Below are 23617 nucleotides of genomic sequence, written 5' to 3' on the forward strand. Positions count from 1 at the left end.
GTTACGAAAAACACTGTGGGTCACTAAGAGTTTGCGATCTGCCAGATACCTGCTCACGGCAAAATTCATGGGCTAATCCAGTCCAAACACCACCTAGTTTGTTTTTCCTTCTGTGTTTTTCATTTGTTTGTTTGTGTGTGTTTGTTTTTGCATGACAAGGTCATCATTTTGTTAGCATAGTCCTTTACATTCACAGCCTCTAAAATGTGCATTAGCTCAAGTGTACTGATGTGCTGCAGCAAAAGGCAGCTCCGTGAACTTCAGCTAATGAGGGCAATGAGCAAGGCTCGCTTGAATCCTGCTGCCTCAGGAAGGAGTGAGGGATCTCCCACTACACAAACGGAGCCATTGGACTTTTCTGGGTGCTGATGATGGATACCAGGTGGCTTTATCCTCTGTAGTCACTCCCAAACCCACAGGAAACATGAGTCCAGGTTCTGATTCTCCATCTTCCACTACAACTTCTCCTTTAAGTCTTTTGTTTCCTTAGAAGAAAATTATTTTAATCTTCTCTATTTTGTTTAAGTTTCTCCCTTTGATTCATTTGTATGCCATCATTGCACTGGCCATGAAAAATACTGTGAAGTGTGTTGAGGAAAACAAAACACAGCTGCAGACACAGGAAAGTAAACCAACCAGGTCTGGCCTCTGCAGATCTCTATAATGCTAGGCAGCTCAAGGGATGGTATTACCAGTGTGCATGACATTGGAAAGACAGGCAGGAAGATGGCCAAAGTGCCTAGGGATATTTAGAGCAAATTTGTAATCCAAGGACTGAGGAACATTAGGAAGTACAGAACCATTTCACCACACGAGACAGTGGATGAGGAAAGGAATGTCGAAAAACAACTACTGCAGGTACGTGAGACTCTTGAATTATTTGAATATGAGTGAAAATTTACTGTAGAAAAGCATGAAGAACAGTCCATTTGCATCCTGATCAGAAGAACACTTTTCTTAATGGGAAGCAGAATCTGTCTTGAAAAAATAGGAAGGTTCTCCAAGGGAACTGTGCATGTGGCTGTTATTTAAAGCATGTTTTGTTAAAAAAAGTTTTGTATTGCCCTAGCTTATATGGCCTGCACACTTTTGAGTAGATTGTACCAAGACTATGTAGTTCTGGAAGTAATTAGTAAATGAGACCAGAAATGCCTCCACTAAAGAGAGTTTCATGAAATGAAAGTGGAAAGTGTGAGATCACAACTGGCCCACCATTAGAGCCCTCATTAGATCCATAGACTGCCCTATGAAAGTCAGTAGCAAGGTCGCCAGTGATGTTGCATTTATCATGTCTGAAGAGGCAGTGGGAAGGGCCAACAGAAAGAAATCAGGAAGATGGTACCCACTGCAAGTGAAATTATTACCAAAATAAGCCTGTTTCTTGTTGTCATTGTTGTTGTTTTCCAGGAATGTTTTAGCCTAGGGTCTTCAAGCCTTACTGATGCCTGGTAAGAAAAACTTGTAAGGATACTCATGGAGGCAAAACGCATGAGTAGGTGAACTGGCACATCACTGCCTGGTCATCTGTGATGGATCTGGAACTCTTTCAATGGCCTTGGCTACAATAAAACAAGCAGTGACACTCATTTCAGGAATAGATTCCACAAAGTCTTTCTTTACATTTGGATTCCTATCCTACATTTTGGCAAGCTAAGTATAGACATAACTCTGTGACTAATGCTAATGTTGCAGTAGTAAAATATTGGGCAAAAAATAGGAAAACCAGACCCATTTACCCATAAGAATGATTTAATTAGTTTCCACTGTTCCGAAGTAGGTATGTTGCACATCATAAAGAATTTTTCTGTCATGAAAATTGTTTTTTTAAGGGGAGGGAGAATTTTGTTTGCAGCAAGCTGATTTTTATTGGTAGGCAATTAAAAATTTCTTTGGATTCCTGGTCAAAATTAATTACTCACTAATGTGGAAAAAACAGCTATAGTCTTACTGTGGATTAGAGGTTTCCAATTGGGTGCATCTAATTCCAAGAAGAAAAATAAATAAATAAAACACTAGTAAGACTGTCACAATCACTGTCACACAAAAACCTGCTTCAGTCCAGATGTGGAAGCCCACATCACAGAAATGTTAAGATACTGCAGTACGCTGTGGGGCAATGACAAATGTATCTTACATGTCTGCTGAATGGATGTTATTACGTGATCCTTCTAGAATCCCTTGGGTTTGTTTTCCTTTTTCCAAAGCTCCTACAGAAAATGCAAATCTACAGTAATCTGACATTTTGGACAACGTCACAGACACCTCCGTATAAAACTTGGAGCCTAAACTTGCATAACTAACTAACGTTGTCAACTCCATACTCTTGCAAGTAATTCCACTGAAAGTAATGAAATTAGTGGTGTGAGTAAACCTTAAAGACCTGGCTCCTTATTTTAGGTTTTCCCCTTCAGTGTAGAGTCAAAGCTTGTTGTTCTGTGATGACCCAGGGGCCTGCAGTGAGGATAGAGGGTTGTCCCAGGTGTCACATATTAGGAATGACATTTTTAGAAGTTCAGATTTAGCAAGGGAGTCAATCAGAAAATAGTGACATAAATCCTATGTACAGAATTCCTATTGCAGTGAGTAGCAGCTTGCATGCAAGAAGATTTCAACAATGGGTATCATAGCTAGTTTTCCTTTTTCTTCCCAGGTTTTATGAATTTGACCAAAGTCTATGTGGCTTCAGCCTTAATAAAAACCAATAAAATTCTGGGATGATTTAGGTTGGAAGGACCTCTGAGTGACTTGTCTAATCCAAATCATTCCATTTCAATCCAAAATGATTTCATTATCCCTAAGACATTTATTTAAATAAATGGAGTCAGAAGAGATCACAGAGTTTAATTATTGGAAACATTGGTTAGCACTAAGTTTGGAATGAAAATTATTTGCTTTGAAGTCCTTAAATGCACAGTATGACAATACCAGTTGTAAAGGCACATTTTTTTCTTGCTTAAAAAGGACAAGCTGAGCGTAAAATTAAGAATGAAAACTTGTCATATCTACATAAGATAGTTCTACCTGTTAATGGGAAATTTATTCAATTTACGTAATTTACTTTTCCACACAGAGATAGGTGCAAAAGAACTTTGGGACAAATTTATTAAAAGGTAAAAAACTGAAACTTTTGGTCAGACACCAAACCAAGCAACGGATATACTTTTTAAACTGTATTTGTCCCACTACTGATTCCCTAGGAAAGCCAATTGTAACTATCCACCTCTTTGCCTTAGACTGGGGTAGATGCCCATCATTTCATTACAGAAAGCAATCAGGCTGGTCAGGCATCATTTGCCCATGTCCCAGGTCACCTTCTTTTCCCTCACATGTATGGAAATAATAAGGTTTGGTATTGCATTATATATTTGCATATACTTTGGCACAGCTGTTATGATGTTGTAAAACTCAGTCATATCCCTCATCAACATTCTCCTCTCCAAAATAAGTCTCTAGTTCTTTTTAAGTTCCCCTGTAAGGCAACTGCTCCTTCTCCTTGTTCACTTTAGTTGCCTTTCTCAGGCTCTTTAAATTGCTACATTCCTCCTGAGATAAACACTGGTGTGCAGCAATGCAGTAAGAGAGATCCTACTGGAGTGTCATACCATGATTCAAAGCCAAAAAGTCAAAGTTTTGGTTCACTGACAGACAGTTCAAAATTGGAAGACAAGTTAAATAAGGAGTCTGGCCTGGCAATCTGGAGGTGGTGACTGGCACAGAATAGAGAGAAAACAGTACTGTATATGAAGTATTTCTGCAATGACTGTGCTTTACAGTCAGTGAAATCGGCTGGAATCCATCTTACTTTGGAGATTTAAGGAGTGTAATACAACACTGAATATGGCTTTGGAAAAATATCTGGGAAGGAGGCTATTCAACTGTTCATCTTGTACATTACCATTTCCTTAAATCATTATATTGTATTTTAAAAAAATCAATCAACTCCATCCACAGAGGAACCTGCTTTGTGGGTGCTGATGGTATTTCTACTCATAGATTACTGTTTTTGAAAAGAGCTTTGCTCCATTCAAACACCTTAAAGAAGGATTCAGATTTTCCCTAGCACACAGAAGTTTTAAGAGGAGGTTTGGGACACTCCTGGGAGTGGAGATCCTGTTGTAAATCTAGCATATAACAAGTTGTACATCAGATTATTTGCTACAGATACATGTGTTTTTCAGTTTCTCATCTTGGCAGTCTTCAACTTGCCACTTTTACTTACTGTCCCCCCCAAACCGTGGCTGTGTGCTGGAAAACATTCATCTACTACATAAAAAAATAACTGTCAGTTTAGGATATTTTTTTTTACATCTTGCATCGAGCAAGGGATTAATAGTACAAGTAGCAGAAAAGAAGAATGTTTATTTTACTGCACTCACCTTTAGAGTAGCAGTCAAAAATTTGAGAAGAAAAATACTGAAGCCTAAATCTCACTCCAAACAGGTTTGTTACACCAGGCAACATCTGAAATTTAGCTAGAAAAAGTACGTGTAGATATGTAAGCCTCAAATCATCAAAACCAAACCAATGATTCAAAGTATCTTTTTTAATTACACAAAAGCCCCTCTCCCCCCCCAAATTCTTCAAACATTAACAACTGATTCACTTAATACAAAACCAGTTCCTTTAGGCAAAGCAGTAGAGGAATGCACCTTTCATTTTTATTTAAACAGTATTATTGAAAATTAGAATATGTATGGCTTTAACTAATTATTATTCTAAATGGTGTTTTGTCCCACTTTCTGAGGCAATCTCTTCACACCTTTAATATGCCACAGTGCACCTCCAGTCCACATGCATAAAGCCGTCTACATGAGTCCTTTAGAAACAAATGGCAGTTTGTCAGCTGCACTGAGTTACACAACAGTGAAATAAGGTATAAACCAGCAAAGGCACTCAGAGTCCTGAAGCCTGTGTGACAAGAGGCGATTCCAAATCAGACTGTCCCTATACTGAAGGGCAGGCACCTTAAAGGCAGTTCACCCAGAAAACAATGCAGAAGCACTGTATTTCAGCCTGTATCAGACCTTTCTGTAAATTCCTCCCATGCCCCTCTTGACAAGCGTACCAAGCACCTGTTGCTCCCTTAGCCTGCTAAATCCTCAGAATCTGGTTCTTAGACAGCCAGGTAAATCAGCAACCCGGACTGTCTTCCCATCTTCTCTCACTCAGTCTTCAGGCTCTACATAACTTAACTCTTCCATAATATTCAGAACTAGGTTTCCTTTACAGCAAATTGATATACAAACAACACATTTTTCATTACCGTCATGAACACGAGAAGGCTACAGAGCGTACACGGCTTGGAGATCTCACTCTAAAATCAAGGAGTCATCTAACCTCAGCAAAGGAACCAGAAATCAAAGTCATAATCCTTCCTGCTTCCACCTGCTTAGGGAGGATGGGATTTACCTTGGCTTTGGAAAACCTTTTTTATGAACAAACTTTACAGCAGAGGAATGAGAAGCTCCTAGGGAGCAGAGCTGTGAGGCTGGTAGCTCTAACATGATCATAAAGTGAGCAGGGGACTAATCCCCTTCTTTTAGCTGTTGTGGCTGCTCAGTAACTGAGTGCCAGTCTAGCCTCGTATCAACTAACACTCTCCTCAACAATGAAAATAATGCTGCCTGCCACTCAGCTTTTCTCCAAGCCATTTACTGTTTAGAATATACAGATTGATCTCCACTTGCTTCTTCTGGGGATGAAGATGGCTGGCTAGATTCACAAACCACCCCTGAATCCTGGCTGTCAGCTGCAGTAGCTGGGGAAAAAAAAAAAAAAAAAAAAAGAGAGAGAGAGAAAGAAAAAGGTTGAACACGAACTAACAAACAAACGCCCAAATCCCTGTATTTCAATTTGCCTTACACATATCTATCACACGTCCAGAGGTAAATTCCCAGCGCACTTTAAAAAATCTGGCTTGTTTTTCAGTGCAGTTAATTCAAAGGTGCTTCACATCAAGAGCTGCAGCTCTCCAAGCTGAGACACCGTACTTCAGACAGCACTCCATTGTTTCAGCTGTGCTTCAAGAAATGTAGCAAGAGTGCTTGCTTCAAGATGGCAAACACTGAAGCTTCACTGGAACAGAAGTTTGAGGCAGGCTCTTCTGCACACTTAACTGCAGCGAATCTATGCCATGTCTTTTGAACACTGCTATGAATTTTTAAAGGACTGGACTGACTGAGTAATTCTCTTCACATCTAACTAGGAACTTCTATTTTACAAATTACCTGCCGATTTGCTATTTTACAAATTACCTGCCTCATTTTCTCATGTGGCAACTTGGGTTTTTGTTTCTTTTTCTGTGGCTTACTCTTTTAGAAAGCCAACCACCTGCAATCAGACTTTATCCTGAAATCCCATACTGGCTGTTTACTGGACATACCTCGTGCTTATTTTGTCAAATCTCCATAACACTAAATACAGCTTGAAATTGTACAACAACATGGTCTATACCAAATCACCACTGTAAACCTAACTGACCTCAGTCATTCCATTCAGCTGCAGTGAACTATTGACTTAAATCTTTCTGGCAGCAGCTTCTAGCCTTGGAAAATCTTTTTTTAGATAGGAACTGCTTTTTTAAAAAATAAAAATAAAAATTGTCATCATCTCATATTCCCTTCAGAGACTGCATATATTTCTTCTCTCCAAGTTATCCCCTGCTAGAATTTTCTAAATCCATTTTCTTGCAACTGTTTGGCCAGAGAAACCATTTCACTTCAATTCAGGTCTCTCTGGAGGAAGGATGTTCTCAAGTCCAATTGCAGATTTGAATCAGTCCCTTTCTTAGGAAAAGACATGATGTGACCCTAACACATCCCTATGTACCGAGTGTTACGGCTTTTCTCTTTTTTCAAGCATCTTGAAAACCAGAATCAAAGAATTATTAGTTTCACTGTAGCTTCCCTCTACATCTGTATCTTCTGCTGCAAGGCTATTTTGTATATGACCTCATACAGAATTATCCCCCTCACTGGGTCACAATTGCAAATTCCTACATATCCTGGAGCAAAACCACTATGTAGTGGAATTAATTTGTACCTCATCCCTGGCACTAAGAAAACTAGTTTGTTCTCTGAACAGCACAATCCATGATGCATTGTTTCCTATGGCTTTATGCCTGGGTTGTGATTTCCCTGGTGTGTAATAAGGGCTGAGGTCATTAGATGGCATTTTGCTCTCTAGGGGGGTGCCCTCATGACCTCTCTTCTCTACCCATTTGCCTGTTTTCACGATTGTTTGTCCAGTAAAGCTTCACTCTAATAATACAGGACTGTATTTCCTCTGTTTTCCTTATGCAATACCCCTAATTCTCTCCATGTCCCCTATGTTTGTCTGCTACTCCTAGTTCCTTCCCTTTTCCACGCACCCAGCAAAACAGCTGCAGTATCCCCCAGATTTCTTGTCCCCACTAAACGACAAAAACCATCAATCCTCATATACACTTTCTGCTTTGCCTGCCAGCCCTCAGCTTCCTGTCTTCCCCTCGAACTCAGCCCATGTTATTTCACCTCCAGCAGCCCAGTATCTCCTGCACTCTGCATTAAAGTCCCAATACCTTTATCAGTATCTTAAAACAGCTTCACGTTTCTGTGATGTCTGTATACCCCCCATGCATCCATATTCTTCATTTTCCTCTTGTCCACTTCTCCTTCTGATTTTTCCTTGGCTTTCCAGCCAGACGTGAAGCAGACTGCTCTGGAGATCCATGCCCACTGCTGGGCTGACTGGCAAGGACTTGGTTGTTGGCCAAGGTTCAAACACATCAGTTACGAATTCAGCACAAGCTGACTGCTAGCCAAACACCACATCATGGCTGCAGAGATGATTTTGTGGGAGGCATATGTTTCCCTTGCAGGTCGATATTGTGTAGGCCCATGATCACAGCAGATATGTTTGGCTGAAAATAACTGATCGGTTGAAGAGTTATGAGGGGACTAACATTAACAAAAATGAGACTTCGCGAGCCTTATTTTGTTGAGAAACCAAGTCAAAAAAACTCTCAACTTCTATTTTGTCCCACATAACCACCACCACCATCTTTTTAATTCAAATGATACAATTACAGTCCTCTATTTCTGATCCCTCTTATACAAGAGATTTAATTTTTCACTGGATGATGATTGTAATCTGTGTTCTAAACAGTCAGACTTACCATTTCTTATTTTCATATTCAGGAAGAGAAATAAAGTTACATTTATTTATCTGTATTTTCAAAAAGAATTTAACATGAAACTGGCTATTCACTCATCCCATACTAGTGGTTAATTCTCTGAGCAGCTCTACCCTCTTGTGGTCACAGCTAGCTGTAGCAAAATGAAAAACTTAGAAATATGCACAACACATGAAAGAGACACAAAAGAGAGGGACACACAAACTTATCTATGCCAGTAATTTAAAATCCTGTGAGATTCAATATAAACAATTTGAGATTTTGAAGAGTCAATCTTTCATCTATAGCAATTAAAATGTAGTATTTCCAGATAAGCAAGAAATTTCACATTGTTCATGCGAAGTGTTAGTCTGTATTTTTTTTAACATTTTGCTTAAATTGCAACAGAGCCAAACGTATTTTTTTTAAATATGTCCTTCAGACTAACTATTTAGAAAAATATTTACATTTAGATCACATCAGAGATCGTATTCTGGAATGGCTCTGAGTCCTGCAGCATCCAATGTCTGAGTGAGATTGAGGTGCTTTTTGGATGGAAAGACCAAGAATGTAAGGCTAAGTCAGTGCTGCCTAGAGCTGTACAAGCTGTCAGTCTATCCTGGGACTTCAGGATCTCAGTCATGACTCCATCACAGGGATCTGGGAAACCCTGAAAACTGAAATCTAGAATCAGGGTTTCTTGGGGGGGTCCACCTTGATTGTTAGGTATTGAAACTAGGTTATAACTGGATCTCCCAAGGCTCATCTAGTACTTACTGTGTGCTTCCTTGGTTGTTTCAGCCAACACGTTCAGCGAAAGGGGAGGTGGAATGTAATGAACCCCTGGCAGAAAACTTGGTGGGATGAACTGAGGCAGAGGAGCGTAGTATCCTTGATGCAAATCTCCACCTCCATCTGGAATCTGCAGAAACACATGGAGCAAAGGACCTTCATTTAGTGACTCTCTCTAGGACACATCTGCAGTATCAAGAAATTTCTGTTTGAATTTTTACCTGTGACAGTTCTAGAGTTTTGTCCATTTTGTGGCCATATGCTGCCATGTCTGTGCATATATTAGCACGTGCGAAGCCTGCGCATAGTGCAACATGCATGAACTGCGAGGTAGCAGCTTCTCAGACCATGTTTCAGCTGCAACTGACCTTATAAATCCTCGCTGTCCATTCTGGCATCTCATCAGAGCAGTGGGAGCAGTTCACCTTCACCTGCCACTTAATAAGTCTAAGAACCTTCATGCAACGGAGAGGCAATGTAGGAAAATGTTTCTTGCCATCACTTCCCTGATAGTTATGGATTCTTCTCTGAGCCCAGTGAAGTGAGTGGCTCTACCTTCACTGCAGGGCTGGTGTGCACCACAGCATGCCCAACAGACCTTGTCTTCTGTGGTTACAGGACTGCTCTGTTAGACTGCTCTGTTAGAGCATGCCAGAACTCATTCCCTGTACAAGAAGAGTCTTCCACCCTTCAGGAGCCATAGCATCAGAGAAATAGGAGCACTTCTCTGTTGGAACTGGCCATACATCCTGTGTCTCAGGGTACAGACAGAGATTGTATAAGACCTTTCTGTCTGTTTCAAAGCAGTTAAAAATTAAATTCAAAACCACATATAGTGGTGGTCTAGAAAAGAGATTTCCCAACCTGTGCGTATCTGGTCCACTGGGATAATTTATCTGCACTACAGACTGCTGTTATACCACCTTCTTTCTTAATAACCCCTAAAATGTGTCAGGGATTTACTATGTGAACAGAATAAATCTGTTAGTTTTGAGGCAGACCGCTTTGCCTTAACATGAACTGCTGAGCTGTACTCAATGCAGAGAGAATAGCACACGGCAGCTGCAAATCTAATAATGTGTCCAACCACGGTACAAAAATTGGACAACACCCATATAAATCAACATGACTGAAAGGAACTGCAAGTGCCTACACACACCATTACAAGTGACAGGCAAATTAGGATCTTGCTCCTTACCAAGTCTCTGTGATTTGAAGGTTGATTTGAATATAGAACAGACCAGGTTAGAATAGAACAGACCAGATTAGAACAGAACAGAACAGATTAGAATTGAACAGAACAGAACACAATAGAATAGAACAGAATAGTTTTACTTCAGCTGGAAGGGAACTTCAAAGATCTTTTAGTCCAACTACGGCAGTACTTCTAGAATTAATTTAAAAAAAAAAAAACACTACTTACTGACACAGAAGCTGCATTCCCCGGCCCATAGTTGCTAGGAATGTGTCGGAAACCTTTCTGAAGTGATATCCCTGGAGGTGATGGCGCTCCCCTACAGCTTGGCTGATTGATGGCGAATCCCATTGGAAATGGGTGGTAAGGATACACCCCAGAACAGCCAGGGTACACTTTTGGAGGGTCTCTCTCCATGTATTCTGAGTTGACCATATATTCTGGAGGAAAAGCAGGGTGAGCTAGGAAACAATGAGAAAAGAACAAATAAAAGTATCACTGTAATTTTAAGGAGTTCAGAGATGTAACTGCAGGACCAAATTCCACTCTTAGCCAGGAAAATCTGGTTCTTTGGTTTCATGTTTAGCTCCTCATTAATTTATTTTATGATCTTTTAAGGAACAAAGGAAAAGTGCAACAGATAATGCAATGCTGCATAACGATCTGCATTATCTTCTGCCTTGTGCATTGTGAAGCTAGACCTTAGTAAAGCACTGTCTGCAGATGTCTTTCAGCACATCTGCAACAGCAAGAAAAAACAACTTACCTTAGCACTTTTAACTAGAGCAAAACTTAATAATATAGAGAAATAACAGGGTTCTAACTTCAGTGCTATCACTTCATAAGTTAACAGAGAACGTCCTATTTTAAGTGACCTTGACATACCCATGCAATTTCAAATGCAGGAATCAATTACTTCTTATGCTTTTTTACCTTGTGTCTGGGCTCTTATATGGCCCCTCTTAAGTCTTAAAAAACTATGTGGCTATTTGAATACAAATAGGCTTTTTCTTGTCTACACATCCTCCTGCTGTTAGACAAGTGGAAGAATTTGCATCTAGGATATGTCTACTTCTGGAGTACTGCAGTTACATTATCTGTTCCCAAGCCTTTTTGAAATTGGTCAACAGATTAAAAAAATAATTAAGGGAAGGACTGATAGGCACTTATATAGCCAGCATCATATGCATCATTTTCTTAGGAAACCAAGCTTAAAAAAAAAAAAAAAGAGCAGCTACTGACAGATTAGGTGGGAACTAGAGATGTTTGAAATGCCTCTTTCCTCCGGGCTTCTCAGACCAGCATTTTCTTTGCCTTGTAGACTGCCGTCAGAGGCCCAGACTAATGACTACTGCAGTCAGTAGGGATTTCCATAAAATTACTATAGTAAATAGTAATAGTATGAAGTTACTGTAGTAAATAGTAATAAACAAGTTACATGAAAGACTCTTTTAAAAGAAGCAATTTAAGAGGTGACAGACCATACATTTTTTTCACGTGCAAAACCTATCCTCTGCTCTTAAAATCAAAATGTAGTTTTGCACCAAGCGACCTGACCTAAACTCAGTCTTTGCTGCAGGAATTAAGGCCAAAAGGTCTCTTTCTTTTACAGTGCTATCATAAAACGCTTGCTCCAGGCAACTGCAGCAGTAACTTCCTCATTTACTTGCCATCCCATGTTTTTTAGCATTTTTGTTGCTGGAGGCTTTTGCCTGTGAATACAGTACTCTGAGAAACACGCACAAACACCTCTGCTGCAGTCCATCAGAGTTTGATTTCCCTCCCTAATTTCCCTCCCAGAGAAGAGCCGATTGCTTGAGCTTCAACCTTGCAACAAGCAGCAAGAGCTCCATGACCCACGCTGCAAGCCCCACGAAAGAAAAAAGAAACCTGGGGCTGCACATTCAACATGGGTACCTGCAATGAGGGAGGAAAGGAGGAGAGGCAGGAATGCCTTTTTGAGGAGCTGGAGCCTTACCGTAGTCCCAGAAGGGAGGGCCACCAGGAGGTGGTGGCAGCCCCCTGCGTGCCATGCCTTTGTCACTGCCACCGATGGGCTGGCCGTCCTTTGTCCCCTCATGGCTGCTCTGCTCTGGGGCAATGGCTGCTCCTGCAGCCACCCTGGGGCCTTCCCCCGGGGGAACAGGGCCCATGGCCACCCTGCTCGGACAGTCGGGCACCTGCTGCCTCAGGGCCTTCTGGGCGGCCATGATCTTCTGGCGCTCGGTGATGAGGGAGCACTTGTCGCAGAGGCACAGCTTCCAGCGGCACTGCCCGGCGTGGCCCTTCACCGGCACCACGAAGCCGTGGTTACGGCAGCGGGAGCACTTCGGGGTCCGCACCGCCGCCTTCGCCACTATGGCCTCCCTGGCCTCCATTACCACCTCCCCACACCACCAGCCCAGCACACACCAGCAGAGCCCCACAGGGGCCTTATATATAGGGCATGGCCACCTCCACCCCAGCATGTAGCAACTGGGACAGGCGGGGCAGGAGAGCCCATTGCAGGGGTGGGGAATGCTCTGCTGTGTGGAGGCTGGGCATAAGGGCTGTCATGTCCTGCAGGCCTCCCCTCCCTGGGCCAGGCTCAGCTGTAGCTGCCCGCCTCCCCCTGCAGCCCCCCAGCAGGGCTGGAGGCAGACCTCAGCCATGGGGGTTGGAAAATGACACAGGGAGGGGGCTGCACCTGCAGGAGCACGGGGAAAAGTGGAGCACACTTTACTAAATTTCCCTGTGCTGGTGCACATGGAGATGGCGAGTTTGGGACTTGCAGGGGTGTGCATGGGAGAGAAATGCACCATCCCTTACACCCTTAAGTGACAGTTTTCCTTTTTGGCACTTTAATGTCCCCACTCAGTTTCGTACCTCTCATGCATTTGCTTTTAATGTGCACAGGATTTCAGTTCCATTTTGTTTCTAATTTGCAGTATACTTCTCATGATCAGGAGGAGAGTGACTGCTTCAGCAGAAAAAAAACTGTTTCGTCATTCTGTTTTTCAAAACAAGGTACTGAGATGAAGGCGGAAAGCACATGCCATTTGAAAGATCTGTCTCCTTTTCTCAGAATTCCTTCATTCCTGGAAACAAAGACAGGCTTACAATTAGAAAAAAAAAAAAAAAAAAAAAGGAATGCTCCAGTTCAAGTATTCGTAATAAAGCACTTGTTATTTGTTACTGCCGGTAGCTACAAAACTGTTGTTTACACAGTAGCCCATTTCTGGGCAAAACCTCTCCATTTTGCAATGTAAAATATGACATCACTAATTTTTCACACACATGCAAGAGCTAATTCTGTTTCAAAATCCTGATATCAATAATCTTTTCTGCATTAAAAAGAATAAAAATAAACCTCAGGTAGATATGAAAACATTTTTTTACCACTAAGTTTCAAGAGAACCATGTAGGGTCTATCTACTGCCCTGAAACAATTCTAATGTGCAACAGAGTATGTTTCACAGCAGCTTTGCAGAGGTCCTTCTGGTGGAGCAGGTCTTACTGCAAGACTTCAATGTCTTCACATCTGCAAGTCTTAAGTCTTGGGCTAGCAGCACCTTTAACACATCTGGTGACATTCTGGTTTGCTCTAGCAGTAAGCATCCAGCCACTGTGCTGTGCAAGCCCCCAAGGCTCCACCTAGATTCAGGCTCCTCACTTTGCAAAAGACCAACTAGGATTTTGCATCTGAGTCTCACAGACTTCCAGTAGGACTTAGGCTCTTGAGGATATGTTTTCAGGAGTGCAAAACCAGCATACAAAGCCAGACTTGCTCTGGAAGCAATTCAAACCCAAATCCTCAACGCACACAAAATTCATTCCCTAGACCACCCAACTCAGCAGCAACCCCAGGCTGCAGATTTTGCAGACTGTGAGTTTCTTTGAAAGGTTTTCAGCCACAACTTTGCACCCCACGTTCAGGGGTGCTGTGCAGGAGCAGGACTGAGTCTGCCCAGGCACACAGCAGGTCATGGAGGAGAGACCACTGCAGCACTGTAAACACTGAGTGCTGGATTGCATGCACATCAGCAGCTCCTTTTGCAAGTGGGAGGCAGCAAAGTATGCCTGCAAATGTAGTCAGTGTCCTGTCCTCAGTTGCAGACCTTTTTTCTTGGAAGACTTCTAGAGCACTGGCTGGAAAGCCAGCTTCATGTGTATAGGCCTGTGTGCATTTTGGCTAAACGTCTTTGAAAATTTGACCTAAAGATGTTACTATTTGTTCCTAGTTCAGAAAAGTACTTGGTTAATATGGCTACTTCTAAACACAGTCTTGGTGATGCTTGCCTGTGCCGGGGCTCTGATGTTTCCTTAATCATCTAGACACCGACTCTGTATTACATATAGACAGCTAATATGTTCCTAATCTTTTGCCCCCTATTTTTGCAGTATGTTCAGGATGTGCATATTTAGAATCAAAGAGCATAGATGACACATTAAAAAAAAAAAACAAACTATAATTACATTTTATTGTATATACACAATCCATGTTCATTTGGATACTAAAGCAGTGGAGGAGAAAGGTAGGCTACATACATTTTCCACAGTAGTTTTCTACTCTCAGTCACATAATACTAATATTCAAGACATTTACTCAAAAACGCTTAAATTCATCACTCTTCTGTCTGGAGAAAGGTCAACCAGCCATAGGCCTGGTAAAAGTTTCTCCATCAATAAACCATGTCTTTGAAAGTCGTGGAGATTTTTTTTGAGCAATTTTCACCTCAGCGTTCAGGATTTATTATACTTTCCATATACTTTGTTTCAAACAACTAGACATGCTTTTTATAGAAAAGTGAGCATCTTATTTTGCTAGTGAGGTATTTATTGCAGCAGACAGTTCAAAGAATTCTGCTACTTCAATCCTGTTATATGATTATATATACATTTGAGTTAGCTTATCACACAGCCATTAGCAAGACTACCACACAGAGAAGACAGAACAATTTCAAAATAAACTTTTGGAATGAGATGAAGAATTGCATAAGGACGCAGCTTCAAGTCTATTATAATTTTCTCTTTTATTTGTATTTGAAAGAAAATGAGGCATAACAAAGAGACTGTTTTCTCTATAACTTACTCAGTTTACTCTAGTATTTTATGTAACATATGGTGGGACTGTAACATAAACTGTATACAGAATTCTGTATTAAAATAGCATTTATAAGAACTATTATCTTGCCAAAATGAAAAGAAAGCAGCCCGCTGGTTTCATGTTATTGAAATCAATACCAATAATGTCTCTACTTCTTTCCAACTTCTGAATCATATAAAAGTACATGGTTTTGGTATGCAGGTTGCTTTGTAAGTGAAACAGTGGAAAAACAGCAATTCTACTAAAAGAGGGAACAAATCAAAAGACTACCTTTAAACTCAACAGCAGATTTTTTTTTTATATATTTTTTTCTTCTCCAGCTAACATTTTATGCAGTAAATGCTTTCTGGCAAGGAAATTGTTCTGCTCAGATCTGACATTTCACAGAACAATAGCAACATAATCAAGAAATTTCCTCAGTCTGAGACCTCCATTAACAAATACTTGCAATCTTGCTTCAAAATAAATGCAATAATAAATAATAAATAATAATAAATAAATTTTCTTATGCATAACAATCAAGAATATCTTTTGAATTTCCAAGACATCACACATGAGGATAAAACCCTCTCTTCAAAAATTACCTTAGTGGTTTGGAAGTGTCCATTCTGTAAAGCAACCAAGTCAGCTTCAGATGCTCGCTTCCCCACCACACCCAGCACTCTTCTGTTACCTATTCTTAACAAATACCTTGCCTCCACCCATGGATTGGTAACTGATCTCCTGGCATCACTCACTTTTGGGTTTACAGGGAGAGCACTGTCACCCTTATAGCTTCCTGCACGGACTGATGAGTTCACAGGTTAATTTTCTGATCCATTACCGGGCATCTGAAGCTAGGTCTGGCCCACAGGGTGGCACACCAGGAGTGGTTATCTCCACTATTTGGCAATCATATATGTCTCTTGTAGCCATCCAAGTGTCTAGAAAACCAGACTTACCTTTACAGGTGAAACTCTGTGTTATGATCAGAGATAAACGGATGGAGTTCATACATACATTTAAAATCTTAAAAAAGTATTTTTAATATATAACAGGAAACATCAGTTCTTAAGTATTAACTATAGAGACTTTATTAGTATGACAAATGTTTGTTTATTGTAAGAAGATCTTTATTAAAGAGAAAAGCAATAATGATTATACTGAGAATTCTGTGACCTGGTTATTTTATGAGTACCAAAATGGCAGAATGGACCAGGAGAGAAATCAAACTTGAGTAGTCTGACTAGTCTGCAATACATAAGGATCACTGTATCTTTGAAGTCTGATTGTTTCCTTATATTACCCTAAGAATCTTATTATCCCTTCAGAAGAAATCTTTTGTTTCTTTAGAAGGTCACCTTTGTAGACATTAATACAAAAGAGAAACTGAAAACCCAAAGAATTGTCCACTCTTTTGGTGCTCTGACAGCTGCAGGGATGCCTTAGTTACAACACCATTTTACTTCAGCAAGCTCCCAAATTTAGCAGGTTTTAGCCTGGATACCACTAGGTTTGTCAATCATTCTTCTGCCTGGAGAAATAAACACATTTTTAATCTAGAGTTCTGTTCTCCTTCCCCTCAGCTATTGTTCTTGTCATATTCTCTTAGACACGAATAACAAAATCACATTTGAATTCTCCCAAAGAGCAAAAAAGAAAAAAGAAAAAAAAAAAGATTTTATGCAGAAACAACCACTCTCATCACAGTAAGTGGGTGGCCTGTTCAGAGTCAACTTTGCTTAGCACCTATTTTGTACTGAAATTGTCATATTACCTTGTCAGCAAGCCTAAAGCAGTGCTAATGGATAGATAAGTCAGGAGACAGTTTAAAGACTACTACAGACATTGAGTGTGCTTGCTGTGGGCAGGATTCCATTTGTAATTGTCAGCGCTGGTATATATCCTACATCTTCTAGCTACATTTCTCCACCTCACATCTGAATTAGATTTCAGAATATCTGAAGTAGCTTAAACAATGCAAAATAAATAAAAACAGCTGCTTGCCATAATTTCTTCCTCATCAGCCTGGACTCTTCACAGATACTTCAATAAGGCAACTGAAAATCAAATGACCAAATAGTAGTTACTTATCAACATAGCATGAAGACCATCATCAAAATGTTTATTTTATAGAGAGACCAGACAAGAAGAGTGATGATTAACTTCTGGCATGCATGCTAGAATTGTTTTCCGGTATTCATACCAATAGCGTATCATGTGCACTTTGGGTATAACTCTGGGGAATGATAGAATCCCAGTGAGATGATAAAGCCTTTTGCTGGCTCCTTAACCTCGTTTGTCACAGGCAAATGTGGTTTGTAATATGGAATTAAAAACAAACACTAGCAATGATGCATTTGCATTAGCTGATTCCAGCCAGGTACACTGAAGGACGCTGTTCAGAAGCATTCCTTCTCTTCTATGCTATTTGCATAAAATTCTCCTATAGACAATAACAACAAAATCTTTCCAATTTAGTTAAACCTCCCAAATTGCATATATATGTAATAATAATTGAAGTATATTTTCACTGGAGAGGACACAAACTGAAAGAATGTCTGCCTGTCTCCAAATTGAGTAAGTAAGGCTCTCCTCCCTTGACAGACTTACTTTCCTGCTATGTTGTGAGAACTTGCATTTTTCTGTCTTTCCAACATGAAATGTGTTGATAAGCTACCTCAGCTGGCTCCTGAAGCTTCAAAGTCAACAAACACAGTGTGGAAAGTAAAAAAGTGGAAGTGAAAATAAAATGGATGCTTTGCAAAGGCACCTCCTTGATGCAGCAATAAAAAAAGGAGAGATTTATTCACAATGGACAGCAAATCACCTGCAGCAGCAGAGATTATGGACAAAGATGCAAAAATAGTGAACCAGCAGCTGCTGACCAGCAGCTCTGACAGATAAAATGATAGGAGGATGCTGGTGTGAAGCCATAATAAAGTAGTTTTACCATGGAAGCAAGAGGAAGAATAAAAAGGCATATTTTCTTGTCATTTCATCCTTTGTGATCATAAAATCAGACTGTCTTTCATCACAGTAAATGGAACAATTTGCAAGACAAGTTATTATGAAGCATAAAAATAACAGAATCAGACCAAAAGTTGTTACCAGCATTTTCTTAGCATCTAAAACAAAACTGATTTTAAGTCAGGAAAGTTTAGTTTGATCAACTCCAGAAAACAAATAGAAAAAGACAATGAATCATCTCACAGTTTCCCTGAAGCTGTGGGACTCAACTGTCACTAAAGGTTGCCTTTTGCTACAGGGTTGTGCTGTTGGAAAGCTTGACCTGCACAGCAGTGGCTCCTCCGGGCTGCCCCCTATCTAGCTTTTTCCTTAGCAGCGTGCTGTTTCTCTGGGTGACTGCTCTGCACTCAGACCCAGCTCCTCCAAAGCACCATGCATTGGGCAGCCATGGCAGCCATCAACACTCTCTGGATCTCAACTACTGCAGGAAGCAATGAAGGGGTAGTTATGCAGCAAATGTCCAGCAGCAGACCACACAGCCGTCACCCACCCAGAACAACGATATAATGTAGCTGCTTGAAACCCTTCAGATTTAATTCATCTTCTCTCCTGTGATACACGTGAAATAAAAGGGAGTCAGCAGTGGTGGGAAGTCTTTGCTACATGCTGGATGGTGGTAAGCGATGATCCCTGTTAATGATCCTTGGTCTTGGCTGAACAACTGCAGTTCTCAGTCCTTCTACATGTGCATCTTCACCTTTCAATCAACAACAACTTCAATATGTAATGGAACAAAAACAGTAACATGACTACATGCAATAAAAGTGAATTAATAAATTCACAGTAGATATTCCTGATAAAACCATGTATCACAGTTTATTAAAATTGCACATTTATAATATTTCTATTTTATTTAACGTTCTTTGCCTCAGAACTTACACACAACCAAACAAGTAAGATATTTTTTGAGAATACTGTATTCATAAAGGCTAAGGTATTAATGATTGTTACTATTATTTGCAGCTGGCAGAAATGTTTGTAGAATATTCACTGGAAGACATCCAAAGGTTTCCTTTCTCTTTAATATAAAATCTGCACATAAAATAAACCTACAATTTGCATACTGTATTATAAATTATTAACCAGAGAGAAAAGAGTATGTATTATATGCACTAATTAGATACTGTATCTATCTCTTAAAAAAAGCACAGCTTTTTAAAAGAAGTTAAAAACAATGTCATTAGTTTTCTTCAATAAAGGAATATGGGAACATCAAAACTCAAGTAAAATATTTGTGTATATTCTTTATTCAGATGAATCGCAGTCACTGTATCTTAAAACTCTTCTCTCAAGAGTTATTTGTGAAGTGTTACAGATTTTTAAATTATTAAAAAGCAAATAAAAACATCATTTTCTGTAGGAAATCTTAACTATAAGACTTCCCATCACTGTTAAAAATAGAGGTTATCATGAATATTTGTGTTGAGGTAGTAAATAAATTATGACAGGGTGATTACCCAGGGCCAGTAATTAGGCCCATCCTCCACAAATCATATATTTTAGACTCAATAGGCTACACTATCATGATAGTGAGCTAGTCAATAGTTTTGTGATTCAAAATGGTCAGCCAGTGAGTAGTACAGACTGCTAGTGATTTGATAACTGGGGCCAGATGGATATATTTTAAACAGCTGGACTATATTTATTATCTCAGTAAGATAAACTTTCCTATTTTTCTAGTGGTCCTTCTTTCCACCTGTCCCAGCACTCAAACATGGAGACTAAAATTGAATATTTGACATGAGATGTCAGGAATGCCTTATACAATGGTAATAACATCTTCATACACCTACTACCTACTAGTGATACCAAATCTAGTACATTTTAGGATTGTGCTTACCTTTTACACGGTTGTGTTCTCAGCAGCGGAAGCTGTGTTCAACTAATGTATCTCTTCCTTGTTTTACATGGTTTTCAGCTGCTGAACTCCTGATATTGGTTTCTCATACATACATTGTATGCTGTTAAATTTCATTCTATTTCAGTTATTCAGGTTGTCACAGTATCCATATCTATCCTAAATGAATTTTTAATCCTCTTTTGTATTAGCAATATATCTCAGTGTTTGTTTTCAACAAAATTTCCTTAGCATACTCTTCTTGTGACACAGTCATTATTGAAAATATTAAACAAGATCTAATAGTGATCCTTTAGGATTTATAATAATATCCTCCCTCCAGACAGCAGTTCATCTTCTAGCACAACTAGGATTTTTTCCTGCAATAGCGTTTTCTTCACAACTTATCTTACAGAGGTCTAATAGATATCTACAGTGCTTTCTACTGATTACAAACAGTGGTATTAATCAACAGAAATATATTCATTTAACCTGTTTTGCTTTTTGCCAAAGTTAGGTTTCATTTTACGCCTTCTTACATTGTTGTTTTTCTTAAAAAATACATTCTAGAGCCTTAAATATTGTTGAGGCCACTCTTACTTTTCTGGTTATCCTTTTTTCCCCTTTCCAAAATATAGGCAAGAGGCTTGCTTTTCAGTAGTGATATGCTACCAGTTGGCAGCTTTATTAAAAATCCTTGCTGCTGGACATGCAATTTCATGTGCCAGTTCTTTCAGAATCCAGGGACGGAGATTATCCCATCCCTCCAATTTCAGAGCTTTAAGCTCACTGAGTTTTTCAAACTCAGATATGAAAATTTCCATTTCTATATCCTCATTCCATTTACATATTACATTTCTCTTTTCTGGATAGTTTTATCTTTAATTGCAAAGTGCCTGGGAAAGCAATTCTTATTAGGTCTTATTTTCATAATAAAGGTCCTTTGATAAAACACAGTTCTATGTTAATTTGCCACAATAAATAAAAAAGACAGTTTGGGGGTTGATAGGGGTTTCTACAGCCAATTCTATGTAAAAACTTTACAGTGAAAGGAGAGGAACAGTTATGCAACCATGCATGTAATAGTGCTATGACAATATTACTGCTATCAGACCATGCACTGTTTAGAATACAAATAACTCGCAAAATAGCTGGATTTGGGGACTGCAAATGGCAGAACTGAAAAGAAAACACTGCAATTAAATGATTTCAGGATCTTCAAGTCTTCTACAAGACTTTTTAATTCAGGAACCTCCACTGCATTCCTCTGATCTCCACGAGACAGAGTTAGGTTTGGGAATTACAAAACTTCACAGGTTGTAGGTTAGGATTGCGTGTAGCTTCTCCTGGTCTAAAGCGAAGTACTTCCCAGGGTAGGGTGAGTTCCTATGGGCTCTTTCAGATATGGTTAGAATTGGACTCTGAGAGTTTTCCAAGGTAAGGCCTAGGGCTATGAATTAGGACAGTATAATTTTTAGCAATTTGTCCTAACAAACTGACAATTGATAAACAGTCTGTTGCTTTTATAGTTGTTATATGATAACTAGCTTCTATCTTGTCCTACCTGTACTAGTCCTAGATACTTGAAAAGTATGTGTAGCCACTTGGCTGCTCCATTGCTTTGGGTTATCAGAGATCCTGATGTTAAAAAAAAAAAATACAAGCCTGGGACATCTTTTTTTTTTTTTTCTTTTTTTCCAAATTGTGCCTGTATTTTCTGTGTGCAGATTATTGAGTAGCAATAATGGCAGGTACAAAAATTATGTACTGTATGCCTAATAACATGGAAATAAGGAAGAATTGCAAGACTCTATTGCCTGGCAGGAAGTTACTCAAAGTAAGATCTAAATAAATAATATTAAAACTTTTTTTTTTCAGTTTGAACTCTGTGCACATTATGAAAAACAAATAAATGGTGTCTCCTTTCTAAACTCACTTACATTGTGAAAATGAGGTTCATAAGGATGAAAGCAGGAAAAAAGAAAGAATGGAAGTTAGATTTACAGAATGGAGTGAAAATGAGACACTGTGCTCAAAGTTGTAGCCTGATTTTGATCAGTCCTACAGTAGATGGTTGATAGAAAAAAAAATAATTAGGTGGGATATTGAAAGAGGAAGGAATTTATATTTTTAATTTCTTTATACTCACTATAGCACTGTATTTTTAGTAAGAGATACAATAGGTCGTCCTAATTCACTGGCCTTTGGATCTCATCACATGGAACTCTGTAACAATGCAAACATTCTAGCAATTCATGAAACAATAGACTTTTTGCTCAGAAAGAACTTCCCTCTAAATCACACTCCTTGCTGTCAGAACAGAGCAACTGTCAATGCAATGCTAAATTACAGTCCTGGTGCTAACACTTACACATACAATTTAGGCAGTCTTAAACCTAGCAGAAGCAGGGATAAGCTTCTTCCAGTGAAGACTGGAAGTTTGAGCTGGTGGATATGCATCTCTTTCAATAAAGACTATTGGAATCAAAAACAATTAAAGCTAAAATCTGTCATTATTTATGATGTATTTAGACTGACATAATGCAGAAGAAACTGCTCTGACTTTTCAGTACAGTGGGGAAAAAAAGGTCTGTGTAATTTAATGAAATTACTCTAAATCGATATCAGTGTAATCAACAGCAAAGAAAAACTCATGAAAGAAACATACCAGTGTGTTTTTCCAGCAGGGCAGAATCTGGATCACAGATGTTCATGTTCAGGCAGATGGCATGCATACGTAATATGTGTATAGGACAGATATTCAGGCATATAGAGTGACTGTCCAAAGCATAACTGGACTTCCCAAAAGATTTAAAAGGGTTTCAGTATATACCCAGATGCTTTTTCAAAACTTCTGTGCCCCACAAAATCTTTTCAGGACTCGGAGTCACTTGACTGTAAGGACAAGGACCATCCTGAACCATGACATTTTCTGAAAGATAAGCCTCTTTTTATGCAAACATGGAACTGGGGCATAGATTAGAAGGAAATTTTAGACTAAACACTATAGAGGAAACCACAAGGGCATCTGGTTCCTCCTCAGATCCAGCCCCCAAGTTTCACTCCTCCTCAAATTCAGCCCCCTGTCACCTGGGGCACGCACAACCCCTGCTCTTCATGTTACTGCTTCATTGTTGGCATCCCTTTGTTCCCTGATGTTCTTCATTTTTGAACATTGGAAGCCTGGATTAAACAAACAAAACAAAAAAAAAAGTTATTTTCTTTTAAAGAAAACAGCACTGTATCAGCAGAAAGCCTTGCCTGCTGTCCCCATCTCCCTCATGGTGTTCCTTCTTTGCCCTGCGGCATGGCAGCCATTTTGCTGCGCAGAAGCCCAGACAATGAGGGAGCGCTCCCCCTGTCCCCATTGCCCTCAAGTGAGCCTCCCTGCTATCTGGGAGCTGGTGTGTGCCTTGGGACAGGGTGAGGGGGATTTTCATGGCCACTCTTGCAGTTGTGTGCAGGTTGGGGTTACTTAAAGATCCATGCATCCCGTCCTGCCCAGGGGCCTCCACAGGGCTTCTCTGCTCCCCGTCCTGCCCCTGC

General features: G+C 39.8%; 1 protein-coding gene and 1 long non-coding RNA gene across 2 annotated transcripts; both read right to left on the reverse strand.

Moving 5' to 3' along the window:
* Positions 1-1469: 1469 nt before the first annotated feature.
* DMRTB1 (DMRT like family B with proline rich C-terminal 1) lies at positions 1470-12789 on the reverse strand. The gene is made up of 4 exons (XM_080602710.1): positions 12118-12789; positions 10368-10600; positions 8930-9074; positions 1470-5758 (listed from the first exon to the last, which is right to left on the reverse strand). Exons 1-4 carry the CDS (start codon positions 12605-12607, stop codon positions 5652-5654), a joined length of 975 nt encoding a protein of 324 aa, XP_080458836.1. The 5' UTR covers positions 12608-12789; the 3' UTR covers positions 1470-5651.
* Positions 12790-16266: 3477 nt separating this feature from the next.
* Positions 16267-22824, reverse strand: LOC308198983. Its single transcript, XR_013954315.1, has 3 exons — positions 22740-22824; positions 18838-18931; positions 16267-17264 (listed from the first exon to the last, which is right to left on the reverse strand). It is a non-coding gene; the product is annotated as an uncharacterized lncRNA (long non-coding RNA).
* Positions 22825-23617: the final 793 nt, after the last annotated feature.

This window comes from Anser brachyrhynchus (assembly GCF_964034855.1).
Source record: "Anser brachyrhynchus genome assembly, chromosome: 8".
Lineage (NCBI taxonomy): Eukaryota > Metazoa > Chordata > Aves > Anseriformes > Anatidae > Anser > Anser brachyrhynchus.

Coding starts and splice junctions, on each gene's coding strand:
- DMRTB1 (XM_080602710.1), bottom strand. CDS start 12,607: ATGCTGGGGTGGAGGTGGCCATGCCCTATATATAAGGCCCCTGTGGGG. Junction 10,601..12,117: donor CCCTCCCTTCTGGGACTACG/GTAAGGCTCCAG, acceptor ATTGTTTCCTAG/CTCACCCTGCTTTTCCTCCA. Junction 5,759..8,929: donor AACAACCAAGGAAGCACACA/GTAAGTACTAGA, acceptor TTTTTTCCCCAG/CTACTGCAGCTGACAGCCAG.